Source organism: Pseudovirgaria hyperparasitica, assembly GCF_010093815.1.
Source record: "Pseudovirgaria hyperparasitica strain CBS 121739 unplaced genomic scaffold EJ05scaffold_9, whole genome shotgun sequence".
Classification (NCBI taxonomy): Eukaryota; Fungi; Ascomycota; class Dothideomycetes; order Acrospermales; family Acrospermaceae; genus Pseudovirgaria; species Pseudovirgaria hyperparasitica.
The window spans coordinates 1,285,079-1,309,884 of record NW_022985557.1 but is presented as its reverse complement, the minus strand read 5'-3'; the positions used below and the strand labels follow the sequence as shown (position 1 = coordinate 1,309,884).

The 24,806-nt window shown below is 48.9% G+C and overlaps 12 protein-coding genes across 12 annotated transcripts; 8 read left to right on the top strand and 4 right to left on the bottom strand.

Annotated features, from left to right (window-relative positions):
- Positions 1-926: 926 nt before the first annotated feature.
- On the top strand, positions 927-1,340 carry EJ05DRAFT_511545 (uncharacterized protein; the record flags this gene model as incomplete). The annotated part of the gene is made up of 2 exons (XM_033748252.1): positions 927-975; positions 1,035-1,340. The coding sequence occupies 2 exons, from the start codon at positions 927-929 to the stop codon at positions 1,316-1,318; spliced, it is 333 nt and encodes a 110-aa protein (XP_033600230.1). The 3' UTR covers positions 1,319-1,340.
- Positions 1,341-2,802: 1,462 nt separating this feature from the next.
- EJ05DRAFT_453601 (mitochondrial matrix Mmp37) lies at positions 2,803-4,814 on the bottom strand. Its single transcript, XM_033742435.1, has 2 exons — positions 4,635-4,814; positions 2,803-4,573 (listed from the first exon to the last, which is right to left on the bottom strand). Exons 1-2 carry the CDS (start codon positions 4,677-4,679, stop codon positions 3,056-3,058), a joined length of 1,563 nt encoding a protein of 520 aa, XP_033600229.1. The 5' UTR covers positions 4,680-4,814; the 3' UTR covers positions 2,803-3,055.
- A 277-nt stretch (positions 4,815-5,091) lies between these two features.
- On the top strand, positions 5,092-6,523 carry EJ05DRAFT_476985 (inhibitor of apoptosis repeat-containing protein). Its single transcript, XM_033744157.1, has 2 exons — positions 5,092-5,740; positions 5,801-6,523. Exons 1-2 carry the CDS (start codon positions 5,285-5,287, stop codon positions 6,410-6,412), a joined length of 1,068 nt encoding a protein of 355 aa, XP_033600228.1. The 5' UTR covers positions 5,092-5,284; the 3' UTR covers positions 6,413-6,523.
- A 536-nt stretch (positions 6,524-7,059) lies between these two features.
- Positions 7,060-9,517, bottom strand: EJ05DRAFT_476984 (uncharacterized protein). The gene is made up of 2 exons (XM_033744156.1): positions 8,136-9,517; positions 7,060-8,084 (listed from the first exon to the last, which is right to left on the bottom strand). Exons 1-2 carry the CDS (start codon positions 9,453-9,455, stop codon positions 7,422-7,424), a joined length of 1,983 nt encoding a protein of 660 aa, XP_033600227.1. The 5' UTR covers positions 9,456-9,517; the 3' UTR covers positions 7,060-7,421.
- A 118-nt stretch (positions 9,518-9,635) lies between these two features.
- On the top strand, positions 9,636-10,895 carry EJ05DRAFT_476983 (ribosomal protein S5 domain 2-like protein). Its single transcript, XM_033744155.1, has one exon. The coding sequence runs from the start codon at positions 9,815-9,817 to the stop codon at positions 10,601-10,603; it is 789 nt and encodes a 262-aa protein (XP_033600226.1). The 5' UTR covers positions 9,636-9,814; the 3' UTR covers positions 10,604-10,895.
- Positions 10,636-12,144, bottom strand: EJ05DRAFT_476982 (uncharacterized protein). The gene is made up of 3 exons (XM_033744154.1): positions 11,596-12,144; positions 11,478-11,538; positions 10,636-11,424 (listed from the first exon to the last, which is right to left on the bottom strand). Exons 1-3 carry the CDS (start codon positions 11,764-11,766, stop codon positions 10,970-10,972), a joined length of 687 nt encoding a protein of 228 aa, XP_033600225.1. The 5' UTR covers positions 11,767-12,144; the 3' UTR covers positions 10,636-10,969.
- Positions 12,145-14,102: 1,958 nt separating this feature from the next.
- EJ05DRAFT_400483 (uncharacterized protein) lies at positions 14,103-15,562 on the top strand. The gene has a single exon (XM_033741419.1). It carries the CDS (start codon positions 14,295-14,297, stop codon positions 15,171-15,173), a length of 879 nt encoding a protein of 292 aa, XP_033600224.1. The 5' UTR covers positions 14,103-14,294; the 3' UTR covers positions 15,174-15,562.
- EJ05DRAFT_486788 (uncharacterized protein) lies at positions 15,176-16,961 on the top strand (the record flags this gene model as incomplete). The annotated part of the gene is made up of 2 exons (XM_033745561.1): positions 15,176-15,525; positions 15,575-16,961. 2 exons carry the CDS (start codon positions 15,176-15,178, stop codon positions 16,959-16,961), a joined length of 1,737 nt encoding a protein of 578 aa, XP_033600223.1.
- Positions 16,962-18,063: 1,102 nt separating this feature from the next.
- Positions 18,064-18,693, top strand: EJ05DRAFT_476980 (uncharacterized protein). Its single transcript, XM_033744153.1, has one exon. The coding sequence runs from the start codon at positions 18,128-18,130 to the stop codon at positions 18,599-18,601; it is 474 nt and encodes a 157-aa protein (XP_033600222.1). The 5' UTR covers positions 18,064-18,127; the 3' UTR covers positions 18,602-18,693.
- On the top strand, positions 18,673-20,135 carry EJ05DRAFT_400672 (putative D-hydroxyacid dehydrogenase). Its single transcript, XM_033741421.1, has one exon. It carries the CDS (start codon positions 18,868-18,870, stop codon positions 19,870-19,872), a length of 1,005 nt encoding a protein of 334 aa, XP_033600221.1. The 5' UTR covers positions 18,673-18,867; the 3' UTR covers positions 19,873-20,135.
- Positions 19,987-22,167, top strand: EJ05DRAFT_400697 (uncharacterized protein). Its single transcript, XM_033741422.1, has 2 exons — positions 19,987-21,371; positions 21,453-22,167. Exons 1-2 carry the CDS (start codon positions 20,398-20,400, stop codon positions 22,012-22,014), a joined length of 1,536 nt encoding a protein of 511 aa, XP_033600220.1. The 5' UTR covers positions 19,987-20,397; the 3' UTR covers positions 22,015-22,167.
- A 526-nt stretch (positions 22,168-22,693) lies between these two features.
- On the bottom strand, positions 22,694-23,854 carry EJ05DRAFT_400528 (uncharacterized protein). Its single transcript, XM_033741420.1, has one exon. It carries the CDS (start codon positions 23,726-23,728, stop codon positions 22,823-22,825), a length of 906 nt encoding a protein of 301 aa, XP_033600219.1. The 5' UTR covers positions 23,729-23,854; the 3' UTR covers positions 22,694-22,822.
- Between the last annotated feature and the right edge of the window lie 952 nt (positions 23,855-24,806).

Sequence of the window (24,806 nt, the reverse complement as noted above, 5' to 3'; positions counted from 1 at the left end):
TAGAAATTATTAATATATTTATAAATATCTTCTCTATCTTTATAGTAGAGGTTAGTAAGTAATCTAAATAGATATATTAAAGAATTATTAATATTACGGTCGAAATATAATAATAGGTAATTCTATATAGCTACTACTATATTATAGGAAGTAAGACCTATAATAAGATCTTAATATATTAACGAGAGTAATATAATTATTATCTTATTATCCTTTATATTCTAATCTATTATATCTATATATAAATCTATAACTCTAGTACTAAAGGGTCTAATAACCCTACTAGAGACTATTATCTATAATTATATATATTTAAATATAATTATCTAAGCTAATCTCTACTTAGGGAAATTTTCTTCTCTTAAAGATAGCTTAGATAGAGAGAAGGGGTTAAGTTTAAAGTTAATAGGTATATTTATTATTAATAAGTTCCTTAAGTTCCTTAAGTTCCTTCTCTTTTCTTTATATAGAACTAATAGTTTCTTATTCTAACTCTTTCTACTTATTACTTATTTATAAGGAAGATAGTAAGGGTAAAAGAGGTAGAAGGATAGTATAGAGAATAGTAAGAATAATATAGAGATAGAGAGTTAATAGAGTAGTAGAATTAAAGTAAAAACTTTAATAAGATTAATATAGAAACTTAAAGTTTAGAAAAGGGACTTATTTTTTATTAAAGTATAATAGTTTTCATTAATAAAGAGGTATTTTAAGGCTTTTATAGTAAAGCGCTAGACTTATAATCTATTATAAGTAGAAAGTAGATATAATTAAGGTTATTAAATATATTCTATAATTATATATATAAAGAACTAAGTTCTAGGAGATAGAGTCGAAGCTATTTAACCGTTTAGACACTAGTCCCGTTTGGGAAACAGTGTTCCTCACTCAAAGTGCCTTCCGACAACAACAGTGACATCATCCGAATGATCGATGAGAACATCATTTGGGGCACTGTATACACACGACACTCTAGTAAGCTGCGCCTCATTGGAGCGGGCTGGCAGACGAGAATCGCTCTCGAATTTCGGCAGAAGACGCGCGTACACAATGGCAGAAGCGCTTTACGAAGATTGAAGAGTGGGTGGCGGGTGGTAGTGGGGGTCGATGGCTTGGTAAAAGCCCTGATGGTCCAACGATGCCTGACTTTGCGTTGGCTGCTAATGTGATATACATGAAGCAGATGTATAATCGGGACCCATTGAAAGGATTTGCGAGACTAGAACGTTGGTTTGAGGAGTACATGAAGCATGAGGACTACACAGAAGAGCCTATAATCCCGGATCATGTTCGAATTGGCGATGATTTTGAGTACTAGATATGTTCAAGCATATTACGAGATACGTTCCATATAGAAGACTTACCTCCCTATATTCCTTACATGATCTATGATGTATGGGTCTCCAGAACTGCATAAAGAGCCTTTTTTGCCGGCGCGTATGATACGTGTCTTATCCTCTGCCTTTTAGATGTCAACCAGGCGCAGTAATGGGGATACTGACAATTTTGGTGAGCATTCTGTTTTTCATTTGTATTCGTTCTTAACTTGTTCTACGCATGATAGACCGACAGCCGCATCTGTTTTTAACAGCTTGAATTGAAAATACCTTCAATTACCTTTAATGTCAATTGAGACAGACGTGAGAACAGTGTCGCACAGAGAGGTCCATTATGTATATGGCTGAATGACCAGTGGTATGTGCTATGCTCTTTTGCGACCTACATTCAAGGTATCGTAAACCTTTCCCCTTCGTATTCCATACTAAGGGCTGGGAATATCAACATCGGGTACAAGAAAAGCTAAAGAATCTGTCCAGCCTTGTGGGGGCTCAGTCCTGGGATGCTCTTGTTGTTGCCTTGTTGTTAAAAGGCCGCGAGCTGTACTTGTGAAGTGCGAAGAGAGCAGAAAGCATACTGCAGCTCTTCTCGCGACAGTCGCGATAGAGGGTATAAAAACTACAGCACGAGGGGGTCTTATAAAGGCACTGATCGCTACCATACTAGCACTCTCATTCCTAAAACCACTGATATATACCCCTAATCACTGTGTAATCTTATAACAGCTTCTTAAAGATATCTAGGGTCATATACTAGTTACTAAGAAGAAGAGAAGATCTATATGTAGTAATAGCTAGTGATCTGCAGATAACCCCTTGGATATTATCTTTATTATAGTATTGCGTCCTGCCGCGCGGAGATACATCGGCGATCGGTGACTTTCTGAACCTGGGGCCTGGGCCCTGCTCTCAACTCGCGTAGTGTCGTTCGTTATATGGAGTAAAGTAGGTGTAAGACGGAGATCAATTTAGGCTTAGCGTCATTGTACTGTGTTGAGCCGACGTCGATCCGACAGACTGAACCGTGCGTGCCTTTTCGTCTATATAAAGGCGGTTGCCCTCGCGGCTGATTTCAAAACTTCATACTTACCTTCCTGACTGGGTCGTTGCTCACTAAGAACGTCCTGGTATGGGACCTGCCTGCATTGCACATCGCGGAGTAGGACCTATATGAATCTCCTTCGGGGGCTTCATTGGGGCAATTTTTGCTGGCGTCCCATTGTGACATCTTTTCATTACTGCTCGGCCCTTGTGCTGTAAGTTTGGGAGAGACTGTGTCAGGTCGAGCTTTGAGGGATATCTAGTACTCATTGAGATACCTAAATGGACGAACTGCATGAGCATCATAAAGTTGATCGTATATGAATCTGATACTATCCAAGGTAGCAAAAGACTTGACTCTTGATAAACAATTCCACTGCTACCAAGTGCTGATACCGCGATCTGGATTCTGCGTACATCCATCGACAGCGTTACTTCATACTCAGTCTTTATTTACATATCATTCATTCTAGGCTTTTATAGACGAACCTTGCCGACCAAGTAGTTGCTCCTACTCTACTCTGCTCATTTATATTCAAGAACATCAGAGCAAGGTTGAGCTTTCAAGAGCTCGATATCATACAAAAGAAAATACCCCATCAATGAGCGACATATACATAACCACAAATGCCGCCAATCATATTTACATGCTCAATTCGTACAAGATGAAGTCATTGTCAAGAACTTGTCTGCCCAAGCTTGCCTTTTTGCCACTTTTCACTTGTATACCGCCAACTCTTTCGAAGTCCACCGGTGAAGATACCCTTTACGCTTTGCACAGTGCTTGGCCACTTGACTGTTTGGACAACCGATGCACGAACTTTCTCTGCGATGTCCGACTCCATGCTTATCTTCTGATCAAACGGACCTCCGACAGGTTTCCTGACACCGCCTCTAGCATCTTCATCTTTTGATGACTCAAGCATGGCAGTGAATTCTGCACCTGGTATCGAGAACTTCTTCTGGTACTGAAAATAAAGTTTCTCGCGGAAGGACTTTGGTAGGCGGCGGACCATATTACCACGGAAAGCAGGCTCCATTATTTGTGTCATCTTGAAGTCGGAGACCAGTGGTAGTGTCTCCCAACGTGGATTCGAAGATTTGAGTCTTTTGTCGTCGTAGTGAATGTTCGGCAGTTCGTAGATTAAAGAGGAGTAGAGCTGCCTGAAGGCTCGGAGTTGATGTGTGACAATGTTTTGTATTTTGTTAGGATGCTCTGATCCTACATTCATACGTGGATCGCCAGTGTATGAAAGCGAAGCGATTGTGGTGTATAGATCATGTTCCGTGAAGGTCTCTGGGAGCATCAGTAATGCACAACGGACTGCAGCCATCAGGTTGCGTTGATTCGCGAGGCGTATATTAGGGTCTTCAGTAAGGATCTTGACAGGCTTTTGTAATCGTCCGGCGAGGTACAAAGTATCCCATTCAGTCAGATCACGATACAGTGTATCCATTTGTACCACGCCATACTTGATCAACGTCCCATTTATCGTTATATAGGGGTTGTAGTAGGCGCCAGCGCCGAACTTGTCTTGCACATAGGACACCGCACCAGAGCCTAGAGAGCCGAGAAATGAATAGTGGTCGCGGTGTTTGTTGAGGTTTAGAGAATGGAAATGTTGGGAGAACTTGGTGGCCAGGATAAAATCAATAACTTTTCCGCCGCCTTTCTGCCATTTTAATATAGCTTCGGGTGGGTTCGGATGAGGACTCAGGTCGACTCTGGAGGCGTTTCCTTCGCTTTGTGGGAACACTCCAGAGCCATACGCGAACGCATGTGTGATTTGTGGGAAGTTCCTCAATATTTGTCTCAAAGACTTCTTGAACTCCTCATTCGTCTCCATGACTTGATTTTGACCGAAATCCTTCGAAGGCAATTGTCCGAAGCTCTCCAGCTCTTTATGTTCCCCATCTTCCCAATCTGATGACGTTTCTCCTGATGTGTCAGGGTATTGTGACGATGGAGAGCTCTGTGTAGGGCTCTGTGCGGTGCTTAAAGAGCTTTCGCTTTTAATAGAGCTTGTACGGCTGGAGGACGATTGTGAATAAGAGCGGCTGTCCCTGCTTGACTTGTGCGAGGATACTCGAGATGCAAACAAACGGCGAGGTTCTAATTGATATCGCGGATAGCAAACTGAGTGACTGACGACAACCCGGCGCCAAGCAATGACAGCCTGGGAGCTCCGCGGGGTCTGTAAACAAGAGCAATTAGCAAGGCCGCGGAACTGTGAAAGCTAGCAGGATTGCACTCACAACTGGGGTGGGAAGAGACATGATGTATCGAACGTGATGGGGCATGTAGAGTCCTGGCGAGTTACCAAGAAGGGCAGAGGGCAAGAAATTAGTCAAGCATGGCAGCAGTACCTGGTACCAGGTACCGATTCAATTGTTATGACCGGGAAAGTGCGCATACGTAGCTTACAGAAAATATGCCTAAAATTTATGGCAAGAACTGGAACTGGACCGAGGCCAACCAGCATGGAAGATGTCAAAGCATCACGTGTTCAGGCAGTCAGGCTTTCACCAATTCGATGGGACCGACGTCAGGCAGCAGCATTCTAGCCCAGCAGTCTTTTTCCAATAGCCAATCAGCTACCCACTAGCGCGGGGCATTGCAGACACCATCATGTGAGAGCGCGCAGCTAGCGCCTTGGCGTGACATCGCGACTTCTTAATCCTCTGGCGAACGAGTTAAGAGTAACTTCCGTTAAGAAACCATTGGAAATTTGGCCCTCTTGGAATTGCTCAAGACTCTACACAAGTGAAAAGCTCTCAATTCTCCTACATTTCCCGTTCTCAGAAATTAAAAATCTGCACTGTGGCGTCTGCAATTCGCGGCCAAACCTCACAACAAACGCGACGTGAACCAACAACAACAACCTCAATCTCATCAACATTTCATCATGGCCGGACCTGGTGATATGACTACCCTTATTGGACGTCTTGCCTCTTTCGAGAGTGCTCAGCAAGTGCCCAAAAGACGCTCCTCCTCCACCCGTAAGAAGGCTGCGGCCGCTTCAACCGTGACGTGGCCTCATTCCTCACCAGCACCTGAAGAGCTTGCTCATGCTGGATTCTATTGGAAGCCACTACCAGACTGCCTTGATAACGTCAGATGCTTTCAGTGCGATGCAAACATTGATGGCTGGGAATCTACTGACAATCCTACTGATGAACACCTCGCCCTCTCACCTCACTGTGCTTGGGCAATCATTCAAGGAATTCGTATGCGCATCGACAATGCAGACAGAGTCGAAGATGATCCGATGTCGGAGGCTATGCTTGAGGCTCGCATTGCAACCTTTGGAGGTCGCTGGCCATATGAGAAGAAGAAGGCCTGGAAGCCTAAAACTAAGAAGGTAAGCAAGATAAACAACAACAACAACAAAACAAAGCAACCGACTAACAAACCTTTTCAGCTTGCCCAAGCAGGCTGGTTCTACGACCCAAGCCCTACTGATCCTGATGGCACCTCTTGCGCATATTGCAGTCTCTCTCTCGATGGCTGGGAACAGAAGGACGACCCTGCGGAAGAACATAAGCGCAGATCACCAGACTGCCCTTTCTTTGCGATGACTGAACAGAAGAAGACTAAAGCCGGTCCCTCGAAAGCAAAGAAGCTCTCCACCGCATCTAGCCGTGCCTCCCCTACTCGTGCGGGCACCAAGCGCACCCGTGACGGCACTCCAAAGGAGCCAACTCCAGAGCTAGACCTCTCATTCAACATTGATGAGCTCGATGGCCAGTCGTCGGACATCATGTGTACTACTCCACAGCTGTCTTGGACTGCCATCGACGTAGAGAACATCATGCTCATGGAGCCGATTAAGAGCCGATTTGAAAATGTCGTGGGTGACATCAGAAACCACCTTACCGCGGCTGAAAAAGCAATGACCGTCGCTGAATTCGTGGAACACACTGCAGAGATTGCTGAAAAGCGCTTTTTGGAGCAGGCAGAGAAGGCTATCTTGGCCTTCGAGGCGGAAGGATTGAGAGCCATACGTGTCTTGGAAGGTTTGAAAGTGGTATGAGGGGTCGGTTTTGCATAAATTTTTGGGCAGGGCGCGTCGGTTTAAAAGATACCCATTGTAGCGTTCAGCGATTGTAAACAACAAGCATGATATCAACATGTTCATTCACCGTGCACTTGACTATAATGACGTAAGCTACGTATAGATATGCCTATGCAAAAGTTCCTCATGCTTGAAGAGGTATAGTCACGAAAAGGTGGTCTATTTCACGACTAATACCCTGCTACACGTATCATTTACATAGCAAGTCTATATGTAAGTCACACAGCGCACCAGGCAGGTACTTTGAGGCGTACAGCTCTTACGTTGAAATTGTCAGAAAGCTTCGGTTTACCTTTAGTCCGGTGCTAGACTCCCACACCCACTGCCGGCATGTATAAATATAAGTGAAGGTTTGGGACAACGGGGTTAAAGTGGGATAAGTCGAGGTCTTCTCCCTGAGGGAAAGAGCCGTGCTGAAGTGACCGGAAACACCTAAGTAAGGTACGTAACCTTGGAATGTCGCGTTCAGGTTCTTCGGGTCTCGAATGGGGAAACGAGATTGCTAGATAGAAAAAACCGCTGCTGCCCTGACTTGGACAACAACGTCTGTGTCTCGAGGTCTATAACTTTGCATTCTGACTTCGCTATGTGATGGTACCTTGACCGCACGCTAGGGCCACCGTAAATTCTCTCGTTTGCAGATTTCATCATCGCATCTTGTCCTCTTCCCAGGATGTACAGGACTCGTGTCACAAGAGCGCCATGAACACTATTATACATCCTACGAATATGAGAAGGAAGCAAGCAAGCAGAGAGATAGGAGATGCATCAAGAGTTGAAGAAAAAGCTTGACTTGGAATCGCAGTCGGACGGGCGTCATGACACACCTGTAGCCTGAAACAATACTATTCGTGTCTACGCATAAAATGCTCCGCTAATGGACCTACAAACAACCCACGCAACGCCCGCTATGCTAGTCGCAAGAAAGAATCCGACACCATACCAACGATGTTGAGCCTTTTTATTTTCACGTTATCCTTCGCTCGCCAAGTATATCCCCTTCACCTAGCCACCCATATAAAATAGCCCACTCAACAATCTGCGTAGCGCTCTCGAAGCGTTCGTTATCACTCCTATCAGTCCGACGGAAATCCAGTGTCTTATCGAGGCGTCTTAGTCGTCGCTCTAGACGTGCAGCCTTCTGAGATATATGCTCAGCACGCTTGGTGTTGCCGTAATCCTCTTGGGTGAGTGGAGGTGGAGGGAGTTGAGTAAGGAGTTGGTGAAGTACGAAGTGTAGCCAAACTGCGTTCGTCGCCGGGTTGTACCCCTCCCAGGTCTTCGGTCCTCGATTTTTTAATTTCGCAGGAAGTTTCTTGTTGGGCTGATCATAGCCGGAATTCGGATCGTTGGTGAAAAATACAGAGCGCATGTAGCGGTAGATGTCGTATTGGTAGTCCTTCTGGCCGTCACCATCAAAGACAGCAGGGTCCGCATCGAGGTCGAGATATGCAACTGGTGTTGTAACAGTTGTAGAGGGAGCGAGGTCGGCGCGTGAGAGGGTGTAGTCGATTATCGTGGTTTCAAGGTTGGTATAGAAGAGTTTTCCATGGTGCGACGTAGGTATCAGGGGTGGAGAAGCGATGTCGAATGGACGAATACAGATGTTGCCAAGGTGTAAGTCACGGTGCTGTAGTTAGTCAGTCTCGGATTCTTCGTACACTGGTAAGATCAGACATGCCTCAAATCTAGCCCATTCTTCGGCTTTGGCGACGGCCAGGGTCACGCCCCAGAATATATCCCATAAAGCCCAGATATTATCGACCTTGATGTGCTCCAGATCCGTCCCTGCATCCTGCATTTCAATGACAGCCCATAATTGATCCTCAGCATAGCTGATCTTCTTGCTAGGATCTGGGAACTCGCTCTTCTGATGTCTAGGCTGCGCTTTGTTGAACGCTTTCCAGGCACTACAGAAGAATTTGCTCGGTCTCCCCTGAACCACTCTTATTTCTCTGAAATTTGTGAAGCCAGGTGTGGAAGCCATGCGTTGTAATAGTTGAACCTCAGAGGTGACTGACGCTATCGTCGACATCCACGCATAGTCCATCTGGTCCTCCTCTGAAAGAGTGTTCAGCCAGGATGGTTGTAGTGGTATCAGTTTTAGAACCGATTCGTCCGACCTTGTTAGCGACGATGGGCCTGAGACAGACAGGCGATATACTTCTCCGTAAGACGCTTCTGCAATCTTCCTTATATCAAGACGCTCTTCAAGTGACGAGGACCAATCCGTAAATTCGGAAGGGCCTTTTCGGCCTTTAGGGTCTCTGCAGTATTGGAGTAGTGGGCGAGTGTACTCTACATCAATATGACTTGTTTCGATATCCGAATCCGGAAGGCTGCTGAGGCTAGTCTCACTATCCGTATCTTGGACTACAGAAATAAGAGATATGTGTGACCGCGAGATCTGCACAGGTTCAGGACTATCCTCAATTATGCGTCTTGAGCGTGACTTCCAACCCCTCTGAATTGGCGAGCTTGGTGGGGTGCTCTCGATGATTGGGTAAGTTGGTCCTTCGAAATGACTTGCTTCGGATGTCACTTCTGAGTCGGGTTCTGTTTGATCTATAGTATTCCTGTCTTCAACAGCTTGTGACGCTCGCCGTCGTCCTCGGGGTCGCCTTGGTGAGCTCTGTGTTGTTGGATCTCTCTTGCATCTGATCTCTTCTGAGTTCTGGGGGATGCCATGGATGTCATGGTCTGAGACAACATTATGCTTTTGCTGTTCTTCTATTCCTCTCTTCACATGGACTTTTGTTGACTCGACGTCCCTAGCACTGTAATTTCTCGGCCGCAGCGCCTTCCTCCGCCTCTCAGGTCTTTGTTCCGTCTCTTCTCCATCTAATTTCACGGACTCTAACCTTCTCGTAACAGCATCGACATCGTCGGTCTTCGCTAGTGGCAAGCGTGTTGGGCTCGACGAAGCGTTGAAATCTGCTACTTTCGCACACAATGTCTTGTTCGCTTTCTTCCCGTAGATAGCTCTAGTCTTTCGAGGCATTTTGGCTAGCTGGATGGGCCAGTAACGACTGTAGGAAGCTAGGATTGTAAGAGGTATTTCGTGGGGTCGTTAAATGCCTTTATGAGGGTTTTTCCGTATGCGGTTAGGGGAAGATATTTGGCAGGGCAACCATGACCCTGCGACCGTCCGACGACGCCATCGCGCATGTATGTCCATGCGCTGATACTGGTGGACTATGAACGTTAGGCTTTAACTTGGTAACGTCTAACGTACTTCCCAAGAAAGATTCAGAGTACGCACTCTTGCATGGATATGTAAGGATTTCACGAGTCTACCCAGTACGAATCGCTCATCCATGACCTGACGATCACAACGTCTGAAATACCAAATGCAGAGCCATGTCTCTCAAACGTAAAGCGCCCGATTCCTCTTCCTCGGACGACACGTCTGTCTATCGCTCTAGCCCAATATACGACCGTTCTTCTACCTTTGTTGCCGCCTACTCCCCTACAAAAACCGCCAAAGTCCTCCAATCTGACACCAAATTCACCGACGCATCACACCGCATCGCCGCATGGCGGCTCCCATCACGCCAAAAATCTCTTTTCGGCGATCCGACTGCGCATTATGACACACGCTACGATGATGATGGTGAGAAGAACGCTGGAAAGCGCGTCGCTAGGGTACTAGAGAGTATGAACGTAACAGGCGCACTAGTTGTCGCGCGCTGGTATGGTGGAGTTATGCTAGGCCCGGTACGGTTCGAGCATATCGAGAACGTGGCGAAGGAGGCGGTGAACGCGTGGAAGGGAGCGGCGAAGGAGGAGGAGGGAAAGGTAGAAGTGGAGAAAAAAAAACGGCTAGAAGAGATTGAGAAGACAAGGCTGGTAAGAGATCTACCTAAAAGAGATACGAGTATTGGCGTGCTGAGGGGACTGTTGGCTGAGAAGAAGGGGGAGGGGCCGCTGACGACACCGGCGAAGCTGCTTGAGTATGGGAACTTTGAGATTGGTGTTCTCAGAAGACTTGAGAAGGCAAGGGATACGACTATTGCGTGGCTGTTGAAATCGATTGACGAGGCGGAGGCGGAGGCAAAGGCGAAATCTGTGGGAAGTGGGAGCTCAGCGACGGGGGAACTCGGGAAGGCTAGGACAAAGAAGACTGCTGGGGCAAAAGATGCACTATGAGAACTGCTAAACGATGATGTAGACGATGAGTTTGGGTATCACACAGAAGCCGAAGCGCCCATTGTCAACAAAGGAAATACACTTGAAGACGAAGCAGAGCCATCCTGATCTACACTAAACCGTCTAAAGAGCTCTCGTTGCTGTCTACGTGAATTCGTTACCTGAAATCTTCCTACTCAATCTAAATGCAGTCTAGCACGCATTGTTCAGTCCTAGCAATACTCTGTCTGTGTGGACGCAGAAACGGAGCTGGGAAGCACAAGTAGTGAAGAAGCCAGTAGGAGATCGTAGCCTTGGTATCCCCAAACGCCAACGCTATGCAAAACTCCACACAGTCCATCCCCATCCTGAATCATAAGCTCACACCTACTGCCCGAGCTGCGACCTCTTCTCCTCCTCGCCCTCACTATCACTCCCTTCCTCCCACCCATTCAACCTCCTCAACACCCTATTTTCATACTTCAGTTCCGCAATTTTACCCAGATATGGTGTACGATCTTCCGTTTGGGCCCGGAGGGCTTCGCGTGCCAGCTCAGCGACTTTTCCCAGCCCAGCCTGCCAACGCGCATGGTCCAGGCTCTGCTCTAGTCTCTCCTGCCGCTCGGATTCGAGCAGGCTATTGTAGTGGCGGTGAATCGATAGCAGGGCCTGTTGGTGATTGAAAGCGTAGGGGCGCAATTTGTCGAGGATGATTTTGAGTGAGGATTCATAGTCGTCGAGCAGCGCGGTCGAAGTTTCAAGCTCGGCCGTGAGGGCGGCGTTCGTGCGGCGGAGGGCGAGATTCTCGGCTTCAAGAGAGGCATTCTGGGCAGCGAGGGAGTCTGGGTATATATTAGATTGTGTCCCTTCTGGAGTGTCATATTGCAGAGCGTACTGGTGGTCTCGCCGTTGACGTGGTTCGGGGGTGGGAACGCGCCGTCTTCGTTGATGCGAGCCTCGCGCACAGGTTAGTCTCATATATCGCATGATATTCCAAACTGTTGCGTGTCTACCTGAATCTGGTGGATACCGTTCACGAGCGAGGTGTTCTGAGCCCTGTTCTCTGCTAGGGCATCGCTCAGGGTGTTGATGACGGTCCAGAGATGCGTCATATCAGTTTGCTGGCCACTACTGGGCATACCATTCATCATAGGCACATTGCCATTGGCTTGGTGTTGATTCATGATGTGTCGGCGTGCTATAGCAGAGCTATGTGGTTCACCACTGATGTTGGACCTCGACAAACCAGTGATCTAATCTAATCTTTGTAGCGGACTAATCTCGGCGAACGCTGACTGACAACTGCGCTGGTGACGGCAATGTTTTGAACCGTCAGGGTTTGTATATTCCCATATCCTGGTAGCTGCGATTACTAGATTGCATGAGCCTAACAACATACAGCATGGCTTGCTGCGTAAGCCTAAGTCTCAAGTGGTTTTGAACAAGACATTTTCTTAGCCGGAATTTAGGAAAAGCCGTAATCTAACCCAGACATGGGGACTATCAATGTCAGGAGTATCTGGTAGATTGAGCAGATTGACTCATGAAGGACCGAATCTTGCATCCGCATCCGTAAGTGTCAAGCAAGCAGCGTTGGGCGTTTCTTCGACACACTCAAGTCGATTGGTAACACCATAACAGGACCTTCCCTGTACGTAGCTCCCTTCAAATTGTCGATACCGTCCCGTTTCGAGTCACACTGGCATATGACAGTACCCTCAGCCGGAAATGGGCTAGTGCACGTTGGCCTTGATACATGAAACATGCTGATAGGCTGTTACATCGGTGCATTGATCACGAAAGCTGGCTTAAAAGAAAGGCTACGCATTGGCATATTGCTGGAAGCTATTCCCTACATGCGAGCTGAGTCTGATGTGACCGTCGAGATAAATAAAACATGATTCGAGATCTGAAGTGAGAAGGCGTGGAAGAATGCTTGTAAGTGCATAATTTTGTTCTCACGATAACCTGTAATACTAAGATGAAAGTGCTAGTGGCCCCGGATATCACGCAAACGGTGTCTAGCCGAAGGAGGAAGGAGATTCAAATTACCACGTTCATAAGTGGCGTGCTCGGGCCATACCTAAGGATGGATCACGGGCGCTCGAATGAACGGCATGATGACGTAGCTAGAAGAAAGGATCCAGACTGGCAACGAGAGATCCACATCTAACATACGAAAGGATGTGTGTAATCGAGCTTTCAGAATTACATCAGGCTACGGAATACTGGTGTCTTCAAGTCGATGCCATTTACACGAGCCACGGTGCAACGTGACTATGCTATGACCAGCCAAGGCAGTATTACCATGTATGAGTGATCTCCGCTCTGGTCGGTCTCCGGTGAGAGATCCGAGAGTGACAACAGAGTTCACTTGCGGCTCTTCTGAACCTTCATGTGCATTTATATCATGGATCGAGAATGCAGGAAAAAATTGAGATGGCCACATCACATGGTCAAGACTCCCGTCAGATGCCCGAGGTGTTCAAGTCCTGGGCGTTATCCATGGAGTATTCGGGGGCCCCATGGAAGCAACAGAGCGTGTTTTGTATGGATTTCGATCACGAACGTGCAAAAGGAGAAAAGGAGGAATTACTGGAATGAGCTTGGTGAAAGACCATAGCCGTGCAGATTATGAAGCGAGTCAGCGCCACTTACCATTTAGCACTGGGCAGGCATGCTTGAGCCTTGAGGTCGCCGTGGGAGGCGTGGGGAGCGTTGTCAGAAGCATTGGCGAGATAAGGCGGAGCGGGTCAATATATCAGGTTTCCACGGATTGGATAGTCTAGGACAAGCCGTGAGGCTGGCCAAGGGGATGGAGATGATGCGCTGCTAGGCATAGTCTCGTCCATGCAGGAGACTTGCTTGATCGCTTGGTGGTTGCGAAAGGGTCCGAACGTTGATGAGCCGAGACAGGTTGACAGTATGGTAGGGTGACAGGCAGGTCATGAGGATCAGACCGCTTGACACAGCCATAATACAACAACAACACGATAGCCCTTGCGGATGATGTCTACCATGCTGTTGTACCTAATATCAGTTTACGGCACTACACGTAAATAGTGGAAGGACGGCAGGAAACAAGTGGTACGCACGGATAGCCTTGCTTGCCACGGTGGATCATAGCCATCATCCAGGACTCACGATATCAAATGAAGCTCTGTTCGCATTTCCAGTTCGTGTCGCGTGTGTATCTTGTGTGTCTTGCGTGCCGTCTTCGGCGGTGCCCTGTGGGACGCTGGACTTGGTGTGCGTCCATGCAGCCGCCGCCGCCAGCCCAGTTGTTGTTGTTGAGTCTAGGTCCACCGCCCAGGCTCAAGGTTGCGTAGGATGGCCCCCTCCCTCCTGTAAGCCACGAAAAGCCTTCAAAGGACCAACCACACGCTTGTTATCTTGCTGCATGCATTTCTTGCCGACACGCTGGGTTCGTTGTAGGCTGCCAGGAGGGACAGGATACAAAGGATGTGCGAAAGGAAGAGGGATCCCACAGCGGAGTCATGAGAGTCAAGAGAGGGATAGAGAAAGAGAGTGAGGACTCAATCGCCATCTAGATCGGATAACAGTGATTACGGTAACTAAGATATAAGATATGGATGCCCGTCGCTTGACTTCGCTTCGCCTCGTAGTCTCGCATGTGTTGATGGCGCTGACAGGACCACGGCCGAGGACTGCTGCCGTGTTGCTACTTTGATACTAATTACTGAATAACTGAATGCTCGACTGGGTTCCGGGACTGATTTGGACACGAGCAACCGTATCAAGAGAACAGTACTGCTGGTACCATACTATTGATTATACTACTACTATTACTCCTCCGCCTGCTGCCACCAAGACGACAATCGGGACTGTTGCTCCACCAAACGAGTATCGTCCTGCATCACTTCACTCCGTTATACATTTACCGTCCGTCCGTCACTGTGCGGGGCTGTCAGACCGTCAGACCGTCAGATCGTCAGAGACAACAGACACATCACCACCGAAGCCGTTTACCGTAGTCTTTATTCGCACCGCCTGTTGCGCCACCACACGGCCCCCGAGAGAGGCCCTAAACACCTACACCTGCACCGTCGGCGTCTCCAGTGTACGAGGCGCCCACCCGATAACTGCCGTCCGTTGCAGCGTACACACACAGTACAGCATTTTGTTCGTATCTCTGTTGCCAAATCCCTACTGGCCACGCCCTCCAAGGAGAGAGATCCCACTTCCTCCACCAACGACACTTGGCCGTCTCGTGCCCGTCGTCTGTCAGTCTCCTCTTTCTCTCGTCATCCATCGTCCGAATCCTCTTTACATCTCTTCCTTTCATCTCGTCTGCTTCACCACGTTGTTGTCCGATAAACTTCTGCTCTGCACGCTATCGCGCCGTTCCGCCTGCTCGACTTGCATCCCCAGGAGCACGTTCCCCAACTCGACGCGGGACATGGTCCAAGCTGCGCTTGCAGCTAACCGCGCCACTTCACCGTTATATACCCGACAATTAATACCTCCTGCTGCTTGCGAATCGTCTTCATCGTTCGTTTCTCATAGAATACTCCCTTCACCAGCTCACCCCTCTCCGGAGGAGGTGGTGAGCAGTCTTGTGCCTCCGTGACCATGTTCATCCCGAAAAGTATATCCAATGGCGCTCCTCCCGAGCCACGCTCGCGACTCACCAATAATCCGACACTCCTGTTCAGCTGGTGGTGCACCTGCTTTTCTCTCGTCATCATTTTACTGCGTCTCGGTGGTCGTTATGTGCGCATTGAACGTCTGTTCCGAGAGGACAAGGTCATGGCATTGAGTATAATACCTCTTTTGATCCGGATGGCGTGTATACATGTGGTCTTGATCAGTGGGACCAACAACGTCAACACGGCCGGCAGGACCGTTACCGATCACGAGATTGATAGCAGGATGCTGGGCTCGAAGTTGGTACTGGTTGCCAGGATATTCTACGCCATGTTGTACGTCAAACTAACATTCATCTGGGGAGCTTGCACTGACATCCAGCAGTGTCTGGACCGCAAAGTTCACTGTTTCGGAGTTCCTTAAACGACTTACAGAACGATTCTGGAAGAAGAACTATGACGTCGTATTGCGCTGTATCAGAGCCTTTCTAGGAGTTACCTTCATTTGTGTTGTCATAGCTACCTTTGCCGAATGCCATCCTTTCGATCACTATTGGCAAATCGTTCCGGATCCAGGCCCAAGATGTCGCCAAGGCTATGCCCACCTTATTGTTATGGGTGTCACTGATATGATGACCGATATCCTCATCATAGTCTTTCCAATTCCCATCATTATCAGATCGGCAATGGCGCCAAAACGCAAATTTGACCTTGTTATGCTTTTCAGCATGTCAGTCATTCTTATTGGCATAACTGCGGCCAGAATACCCATGGTCATCGATCATCTTGGAAGGCAGCAATATCGCACCGTCTTTGCCTCAGGAGAAATCTTAGCAGCAACTGCTGTTTCAAATGCCGTCATCATTGGATCATTTCTCAGAGATCGTGGAGTGAAAAAGATCAAGAAATACAAGTTCGGCTCTGTGACGGACAGTATGGAACGGACCGCATCGATTGTACGGCCTGCACTAACTGCGCATCACTGGGGCAGCGACGAAGACTTGATACGGGGTATGGGTATTAGGCTAGATCCATCGCTTCATGCGAATCGCAGCAATGGTCCTAGACCTGCACCGATGGGCATGCCAGCTGTACCCGAAGGCGAAGTTGGATTCATCAAAGATGCTTGGACGTTCCGTCACCATGATGGCATTCGCGATAGCGAAGAATCAGATCTGCGAATTATGACTGCGGACCCAAATCCGAGCCCAACAGATATAAGACGTGCCAAGAAGCGCAGTATGTCATTTTTCGATGTTGGAGGGCTATTGGAGGACTCTTCTCTCCCCTCGAGCACTGTAGTTCCTTCTCCGACTAGCACGACTAGCGCTCAGGATTGGGCAACAATGCCACGTAGAGGCTCAAGAGTTCTTCTACACGATCTTGGAGGACTCATAGCGCATCAGAATGGCAACGGTCATGGTACCCCTCGACAAAATCCTCGAAGCCATCCAAGCGATAGCCAGACTTACGAACTAGGCTTTCGAATCCCAGACGCTATAAACGAAACTGGCACATTACCATTTACAGGAACTAGTCCAGGTCCTGAGCCCTTAGACAGCACACCTACCCTGCGTGATGTTGGAGGCCTCTTGGAGGCGGAAACGAAGATTGCTCAGCACAGCCATCCCGTGACTAGTGTCTCCTCCATCACAGCAGTCAACCCTCGCTCGCCGACTTCAGACACCCACCTGTCAGTTCCCGCATCGGCGCAATTTCAACTAAAGAATGGCCCGGATAATGGGAGCGCCCCATTTTCAAGAGATGGTTGAGGGCTACTGAAAGAAGGGAAGCATCTGTGAGAGGTGACCAAAGGTCCCAACTCGCATCAAACCAACTATCACGGTCAGCCTCACGGTTGCGTGCGTTAGCCGGGCCCCAACGTCCTGTCGGCTTGTCGCAAATCGTACAAAACGATCAGCGGCCCGCGACGACCCTTCGTCACGATAATGACGTGTCATATTCTCACTGAATAGACCTGGTCGATCTCGAACATCACACTACCTTGAGGGCTACTCCATTCGGCTCAGTGCAACATCGTGCCTCTCAATGGCTCTTCGACTTCTCGACCTCACTCACTGCCCATCATACCTCCTGTCCTTCATTCATTATGACCCCAAGATAATGACGATACTCATATTCCTCGACCTAAAAAATTCCGTTATCCAACTTTACTCTGCCTTGATTTTTCACCGATTCTACGATACCCAACTTTGTTTACGACGTAATGAAGTACGACACGGCGGGGCGTTTTGGGGGTGCACAACAACGCACAGAGCATGCGGGCCATCAGCCACTTTTGGACCTTTCCACAAGTCCTTTATGTTTGATCTACATTACGCTATATACTCCCATAAAGAGTACATGTATTGGCTGTAAGACTAGCGCCATCTTGACTAGTTTGGATAGAAGAGGCGGCAGATGTAGTCGCATTTGGATTGTACCGCGATACGCCTCTAGGTGAACCTAATAAACAATACTACAACTGAACAGTAGCGTGTGCGAGTAGTACGCTCGCACACCTTACGTTTCATCAAATCTTCTCGTCCCCTTCAATGATGATCACATACCTCCCACTTCCGCCCACCCACTCCCGCCATCCACTATTGAAGGCAGCACACCTCTACAGTGAGTTTGTAAGGGTTGCTCAAAGAAAGATGACAGAAGCTTGCTAGGTCGAGAAAGCACACCGGCAGCGTCTCGTGATATAATTTTTCATAGAATTTATGATTTTTAATCGCCCGTAGAGCTCCAGGGCTATTTATTGTTCTGGATTTAGTCAGATAGTTTGCTAGGTGGGGGTCTGAAGTCAGATTCGGTATAGCGCACTCGTCTACTCTTTATGATCTCCTGATGGAGGTACATTACAGTTGACACCATCAACCCCCTACCTATCTTCAGGGCATACCTTTCAGCGAGACTCTCATTGATTAGAGCCATGCCGTCATTAAAGCCATCCGCATCTGCTGTGCAGACAATCCCATTCCTCTACCGCCTTCTGATCCAGACCATTGAGCCAATATTCACCATCGGGGGGTCCTACGTGGGTCTCACACAGCTCAATTTCTACCTCCACAGCATGACGCGTGGAGCCGTTACACTTGCTCCAAATGCGAACTTTATCGGAACTCAATTGGTTGGAGGATGGATGTTCTTCGCCTTCACCGAGGCCGTGGTCTTGCGGGCCATTGACGACTTGAACGTCTGGCAGTGGATTATCTATGGGATGTTGTTGTCTGATGTCGCATACTGCCACTCCGTGGCACAGGCAGTTGGAGGCTGGGGAGAGTTTGTCAAGGTCCAGAATTGGACGGTGGACGATTGGACTGTAACACTCATGACTCTGCCATTTGTTCTCTCTAGGGTCTGCATTGCGCTTGGGATCGGATTGAAGAAGGCAAAGAGAGAGTGAACTGCGCGTTGCATATATCTTCTTGTTGTTCTCAAGGATCTCAAATGGTTGAAACGGGAATGAAGATTTAGAGATGGGATGGCTACCATTGTAGAAAAGTGCGAGTGCTTTGGGAATATGTATCAATAGTCCCACTTTTATATAGCTACCTGGGCAGGCGAACGCGTTGTCGCCTGCCGTCGTTCTCGTTCCCGTTGCAACCCACCCAGCAACTTATGATTATCTTCTTAAATCAGTCGGTTCAGTCCCATTAGACGTTATTCAACATGAAACTCGCAGTCTTCAGTACCCAGCCCTACGACCAGCAATTCTTCGAGCAATGTCGTGCCGCGAAAGCCCCCCAGACCCTTGAAATAGCCTACCACAGCTTCCCACTGTCAGCCGAGACAGTGGCTCTCGCTAGTGGCTGCGAATCCATTTGTGTCTTTGTCAATGACAATCTGACCGAGCCAGTCCTAGAGAAATTGAAGATGCTGGGAGTGCGCGCTATTCTTCTCCGCTGTGCTGGCTTCAACAACGTCGACCTCAAAGCCGCCGAGCGACTTGGCTTCTTCGTTGCTAATGTGCCGTCATATTCTCCCGAAGCTGTAGCCGAATTTGCTGTGACTTTGGTCCAGACAATCAATAGAAATACTCACCGCGCCTACAATCGCGTGAGGGAAGGCAATTTCGCTCTTGATGGTCTTCTTGGTAGGACGCTCCATGGGAAGACTGTAGGTGTCATTGGCACCGGAAAGATTGGCATTGCTTTCGCTCGGATCATGAAGGGCTATGGCTGTCGCATTGTAGCATACGACGTCTACAGGAACCCAGACTTCGACTCTCTAGGCCAATACAAGACCTTAGAGGAGGTTCTACCTTTGAGCGACATCGTGAGTCTACATTGCCCGCTCATAGACAGCACTCGACACTTGATCAACAGCAGGGCGCTCGCGCAGATGAAGCCTGGAGCGTTGCTGGTCAACACGTCTAGGGGCGGCCTAATCGATACAACAGCTGTCATCCAGGCGCTCAAAAGCAAGCGGCTGAGGGGTCTGGCGTTGGATGTTTATGAGGCAGAGGCAGCGTTGTTTTACAGCGACCACTCATCCGACATCATCCAGGACGATGTCTTTCAGCGACTAATGACTTTTCCAAATGTCATCGTATGCGGTCACCAGGGCTTCTTTACAGAAGAGGCCTTGGCCGAGATCGCGGAAGTCACCTTCACTAACCTCGAGGACTATCGGCATGGCCGCATCGGTCGAAATAATATCATAGGAAGAAACTAGGCGCAGGTCCCGGTCTCAGCGAACAGAACTGTGTTTCCACCCTCCAGCATTCTCACTTCTGGGCGCATATACAATTCCTCACAGTGCCGTGGAGCACAAAGGATTTCGTAACTCATACCAATTAAATGCTTCTTCCTCGAATATCATTCTCATCGCGTGTCGCGTGTCCCCGCAACGAGTTGAGCAGCAAGTGATGAGTTATAGGTACCCAATGATTAGTGGAAGACATCCGCTGCCGCCGTCGCCGCCACCAAATCAGACATCGACGGTAACGCTAATCACTTTATCCCAGATGCGGCAAGGCATTTTCAAGTTTACACTCTAATCATTTGATGAACCCAGACTAATTACCCCGCAAAATATCGTATCACGGGCCTAAAGATCGCCATGTTCTCAGCATACATCGACTTATTTCCGGCTTGCCAGACATCGTGCAGCAATCTCTTGCATCATACTGCACCTTACAAGGTATTTCGCTCTTAGTATTCGACAATAAGTCCAACCTACTTTCTAGTATGAAAAAGCATGCCTGAATCACCAAAGGATCCCAACGGACCATCGGCGCAAAGGATCAAGAAGCGGGAGGTGGACCGAAGATGCCAACGTCTTGCGCGCCAGCGGACCAAGTCACGCTTAGCTACCCTCGAGGCTCTGGTCGAAGACTTTCAGAAGAACGATGAAAGTGGACGGGTGGCCAGTTTAATGAAGCAGATTTCAGATCTAACGACCGATAAAGAGAGGCTGGTGAAGACACTACGTTCTGTTCAGTCTGCTTTAGATTTCAACATTGAAGATGAGGACCAGGATGCACCACAATCGCCAAATGCAGTCCTTAACCACAATGAGAACACAGTCGTTGTGAACATGAACGGACAAACCTACCCGCCAGTCTTTCCAGAGCACGTGAACACACATATTGATCTCAGCCGACGAGACTCAATATCGACTGAGCGGACCAGTAGGACCAATCGAAGACTTTCGATCGCGACCCCAGACTTCGTCATGAAGCAATCCCCAAGATCAGATGTATCCTTACCAATTCTCAATTTTCCGAATGCGTATGGAGCTGTGAGTACACCAGAGGAAGATATCTCGCCTTTGACCGGACAGACGATGCTCCGTGTCCTCAAACCAGTATATAACGTCGAGAAAAATGCTGCTTGTTCGGCCTGTGCGGAACGTACCAACATTTGGCGATACACCAACGAGATTCTTCTTGCTCGTCCAAAGGAAGATCCACAGACAGTTGCCTCTGAAGACAGGCAACACGAAGAGACGCCACTCCTAGCGGTAATGCATGGCTGGCACGAAGTAGAGCGCTTGGGTAAATTGACTCCTGCCTGGAGGCTAATTAGTAGCGTGGACAAGGTAATCTTTGAGGGTCAACTGGGTGCCATAGAGAGAGTGGCAACATTAAGGGCAATACACACGCTGATGATGTATCACATCGATCCGAGTTGGGAAAGGGTAGCCAGGCTACCTACATGGTACTTTCTACGGTGAGTTTGACATTATCATCACGTCGGCGATTGGCGAACCTCTTGAATGTTACTCTGATTATCAGTGCTGATATCCCGTAGCCCATCTCAGACTCTCGTTCACTCCTACGCCACCGACTACTTCGCCTGGCCAGGCGTCCGCGAGCGATTCGTCTTCTCCGAGCACAACTACTGCGGAAACATATTCTGGCAGCTTTTCAACAAGAACCTACGCATCCTTTGGCCATACGAGTTCCGTGACTGCTATACCAAGAACGTCCAGACCGGCGAGCTGCAATTCAGTCTTGACTTTCGTCGACGACTTGAAGACATCAATGTCTGGGCTATGGGGTCCGACTTCTTTGAACGATTTCCAGAGCTGCGAAGCGATATACCACAGTGGAATAGCATCCCAAAACAAGTGGAAGCTGATGGCGATGGAAGAGTGACGGAAGTCGGTACCGCTTGGAATGACGAGAGCGTTGCTGGTGAGGACGGAGAGTCTAGTGATGAGAATGCGGTCTCGAACCAACAGAAATGGTCGCACAATCATGCCGTGCACGATACCAGGCATGCGAATATCAGACAGACTCGCTATGGGGATGGATCAATGACCCTCAACGACATTGTGAATCTGGAAAGGAGTCTGCGCGAGTACGTTTGAGTAAGATGTGCTCGTCGAACATATCATCTCGACCTCAGCCTAGATATGAAAAGGAATCTCAACAAGACAATAAGTCCGTGTCTAAGGGTGAGACTGATATCACAAGAATGCCAGGGAGGCCAGCCTTTTTGGGCTGCTTATTCCTGTCCTCTAGATCAGGTCGGCACGCTTAAGCTAAGGTGCGAGGGAGATCTATCCGTCTTCCTCCACAACAGCAGTCTCTGATCACCGCCACTACCGCACTCACAGAATCAAACCATCATCTCAAAACGCTGGACCCTATGCAGGATGTCCTAGCTAGGCCCGTCATAGGAAACTTGGATCAATAGGGAGATTAAAAAGAATAAGTCCACGACTAATCTTTAGAGGCAGCACGCATCGCATACAGGATATATTGGTGAACCTAGTCCGTTCGATATCAATACCTTTAGATAAGGGAGGGATTGCAGTGGACTGGCGAGATGACTGATAACGGGCAACTCCCAATCTAACGGCTCTTGGCCATCGATATACGTATCTGACGCCGAGAAAGAGACAGACTTGTTCCATGCCTAGGTCACAAAGTTGCAGGCAATCTACCAAAGCACAGGCGCAAGTCAATACTTACGTGTACGCACGAGTTCAAGGAAATGCGCTGCTCAAGCACCACGAGGAAAATATAGGCGACCAGCGATTGAGCCAGAAGCGTCTTATATACAATCAAACTATCTGGTACTACTTCTATATACAAATCCGATCATTTCATATCGAACCGCCCGGTACTCCGAACTTCGTTTCTCGCATAAACATCTTGCGTCACACATATCACCTAGAGGTTTTTGGTCGCAGTCCAGTACCTGCTGCTCTGGTCCCACGCTGCCGTCGGACTAGCAGCCTTGAAGCTGCACTTTCCCGCGCTCCACACCGCTGTGGCACAAGCCGTCTTCTTGTCGCAAGCCTGGATGCAGTCTTCGAAGCTCAGCGTGTACGTGCTCGACAGGTCCGAAGTCTTGGGTGCCGCACCACACTTTACCGTGTACTTACTACCAGAAACAAGCGGGTAACCTGTGCCATCACTCGCCTTGGTCACACAGTCCAGTGCCATGACGGCCGACGATGCAGAATCACTCTGACGCACGCTGCCGAGTGAGCTCTTGAGGAAACACGTGTCGTGGTCGAATGTCGCGCCCACACACCCGGCAGTTCTGGCGCAGGACTGGATGCAATCCTCGAGACGCATGGCGGGTGCAGAGGAAAGGTCGCCGCTGAAGTAGTCCAGGCCGCAGCCGACGCGGAAGATGCCCGCAGCTGTAGGGTACGGGTAGCCGTTCCCCTGATCAGGCTGGCATAAAGAGGCGATGAATACGCGCTTGGCGGTCATGGTGTTGGGGTTTGAGTTGCTCTGGAATAGTTGCTTCTTGAGGTAGCAGGTGGAGCCGTCCCAGACGGACGAGATGCAGGCCTTGTTTGCATCGCACGCGTTGACGCAGTCATTGAGCGTAGGCTGCGGGGATGATGAAAGGTCGCTGTTGCGGTAGTCGGTCTTGCAGAGAAGCTCGTAGAGAATGCCGCTGTCCGAGATGAACTTTGTGTGGTCGTCGGTCGACTGGGTACAGTCGAGGCCACGGGCAGCTTGGCGCGAGACAAGGGGGTTGCGAGGGGTGACGTTGTGCGGTGACGCGGTCACGATGCTTGCGCCGGCGAGGGCGAGCATGAGGGAGGAAGGTACGAGCATTTTAGCAAGTGTGTATAGCGTTCGAAGGAGGCGAGGCTGAAGTGAATGGCAGTGTTTACACTGGTTTCTGGGAAAGGCGAAAGGGATGTGATCACCGCTGCAGTTTCCGCAGTGAGCAGCAGATCATCACCGCTTTATATATCTTCTGCCATGTGTTCTACGGGCTAGGAGAGGTCTCCGAATGATACTCGGCTCGATGCATGTAATCGCATCGTGTTGCCCATTTGCCGCCGTCGGCACTACGTAGCTACCTACGCAATAGCACGTTTGCTCGGCGTGGAAAAGCGTGTACTGGACATTACCGACAATCGAGATCTATAAGCTCTGGGTTCACCTTGGTCCAGCATCTTCTCATCCTTTTCCCACACGAGAAGTTCCGGCGCGAAGAGTTCTTCTTGGGGGCTGTCATGCACAGGAACGCTCAATCTAAGCATCGCACTTGCATCTCACGACCCCTGAATTGGGTTTAGAACGCGTGCAGACGGAGGGGGAGATGCGGGCTTTCGATAGCGCTCATGGCTGTTCCCGCTGAGAACAAGCCATGGGCGTTGTTGGATGAGCTTTCTTTCGAACGGCTAGCAGGCGGCTATCGAGCCGATGTGACTAGTCCGGCAGTGGACGAGAGTGAATGTGGTCTAGTTGATGAGGCTGGACACAAGCAGTGCCGAGAGTGAGATCGTTAAAAAAAGTAAGAAAACGTGGGGTGGAGGGAGTGATGTGCCGAGGCAGATTGATTGATTCACTCATTCATCGACAGCAAAACTCCTTCATCATGAAATGGAACATACAACGGCTTTCGGAGAGACCAGAAACAACAGGAAAGACAATGTACAACAGACGTTGCAGGAACATTATCGATGCCAAATTCCGCCCTCCGCAAAAGCCTCTCCGCTCTTCCATTTCCCCACTAGGTACCTATCTATTCATCGCCGACCGACCGCGCTACCATGGATCTCACGATTAAGCTTCACATGCGGGGCCGCCTATCACAACGCGTAGCAGCCACGTTTCTACGTCTCGCGCGTTTTTGGCAAGTGTTAGACTGATGGCGCCGGTCTTGACGACTGAGTTTGTCAAA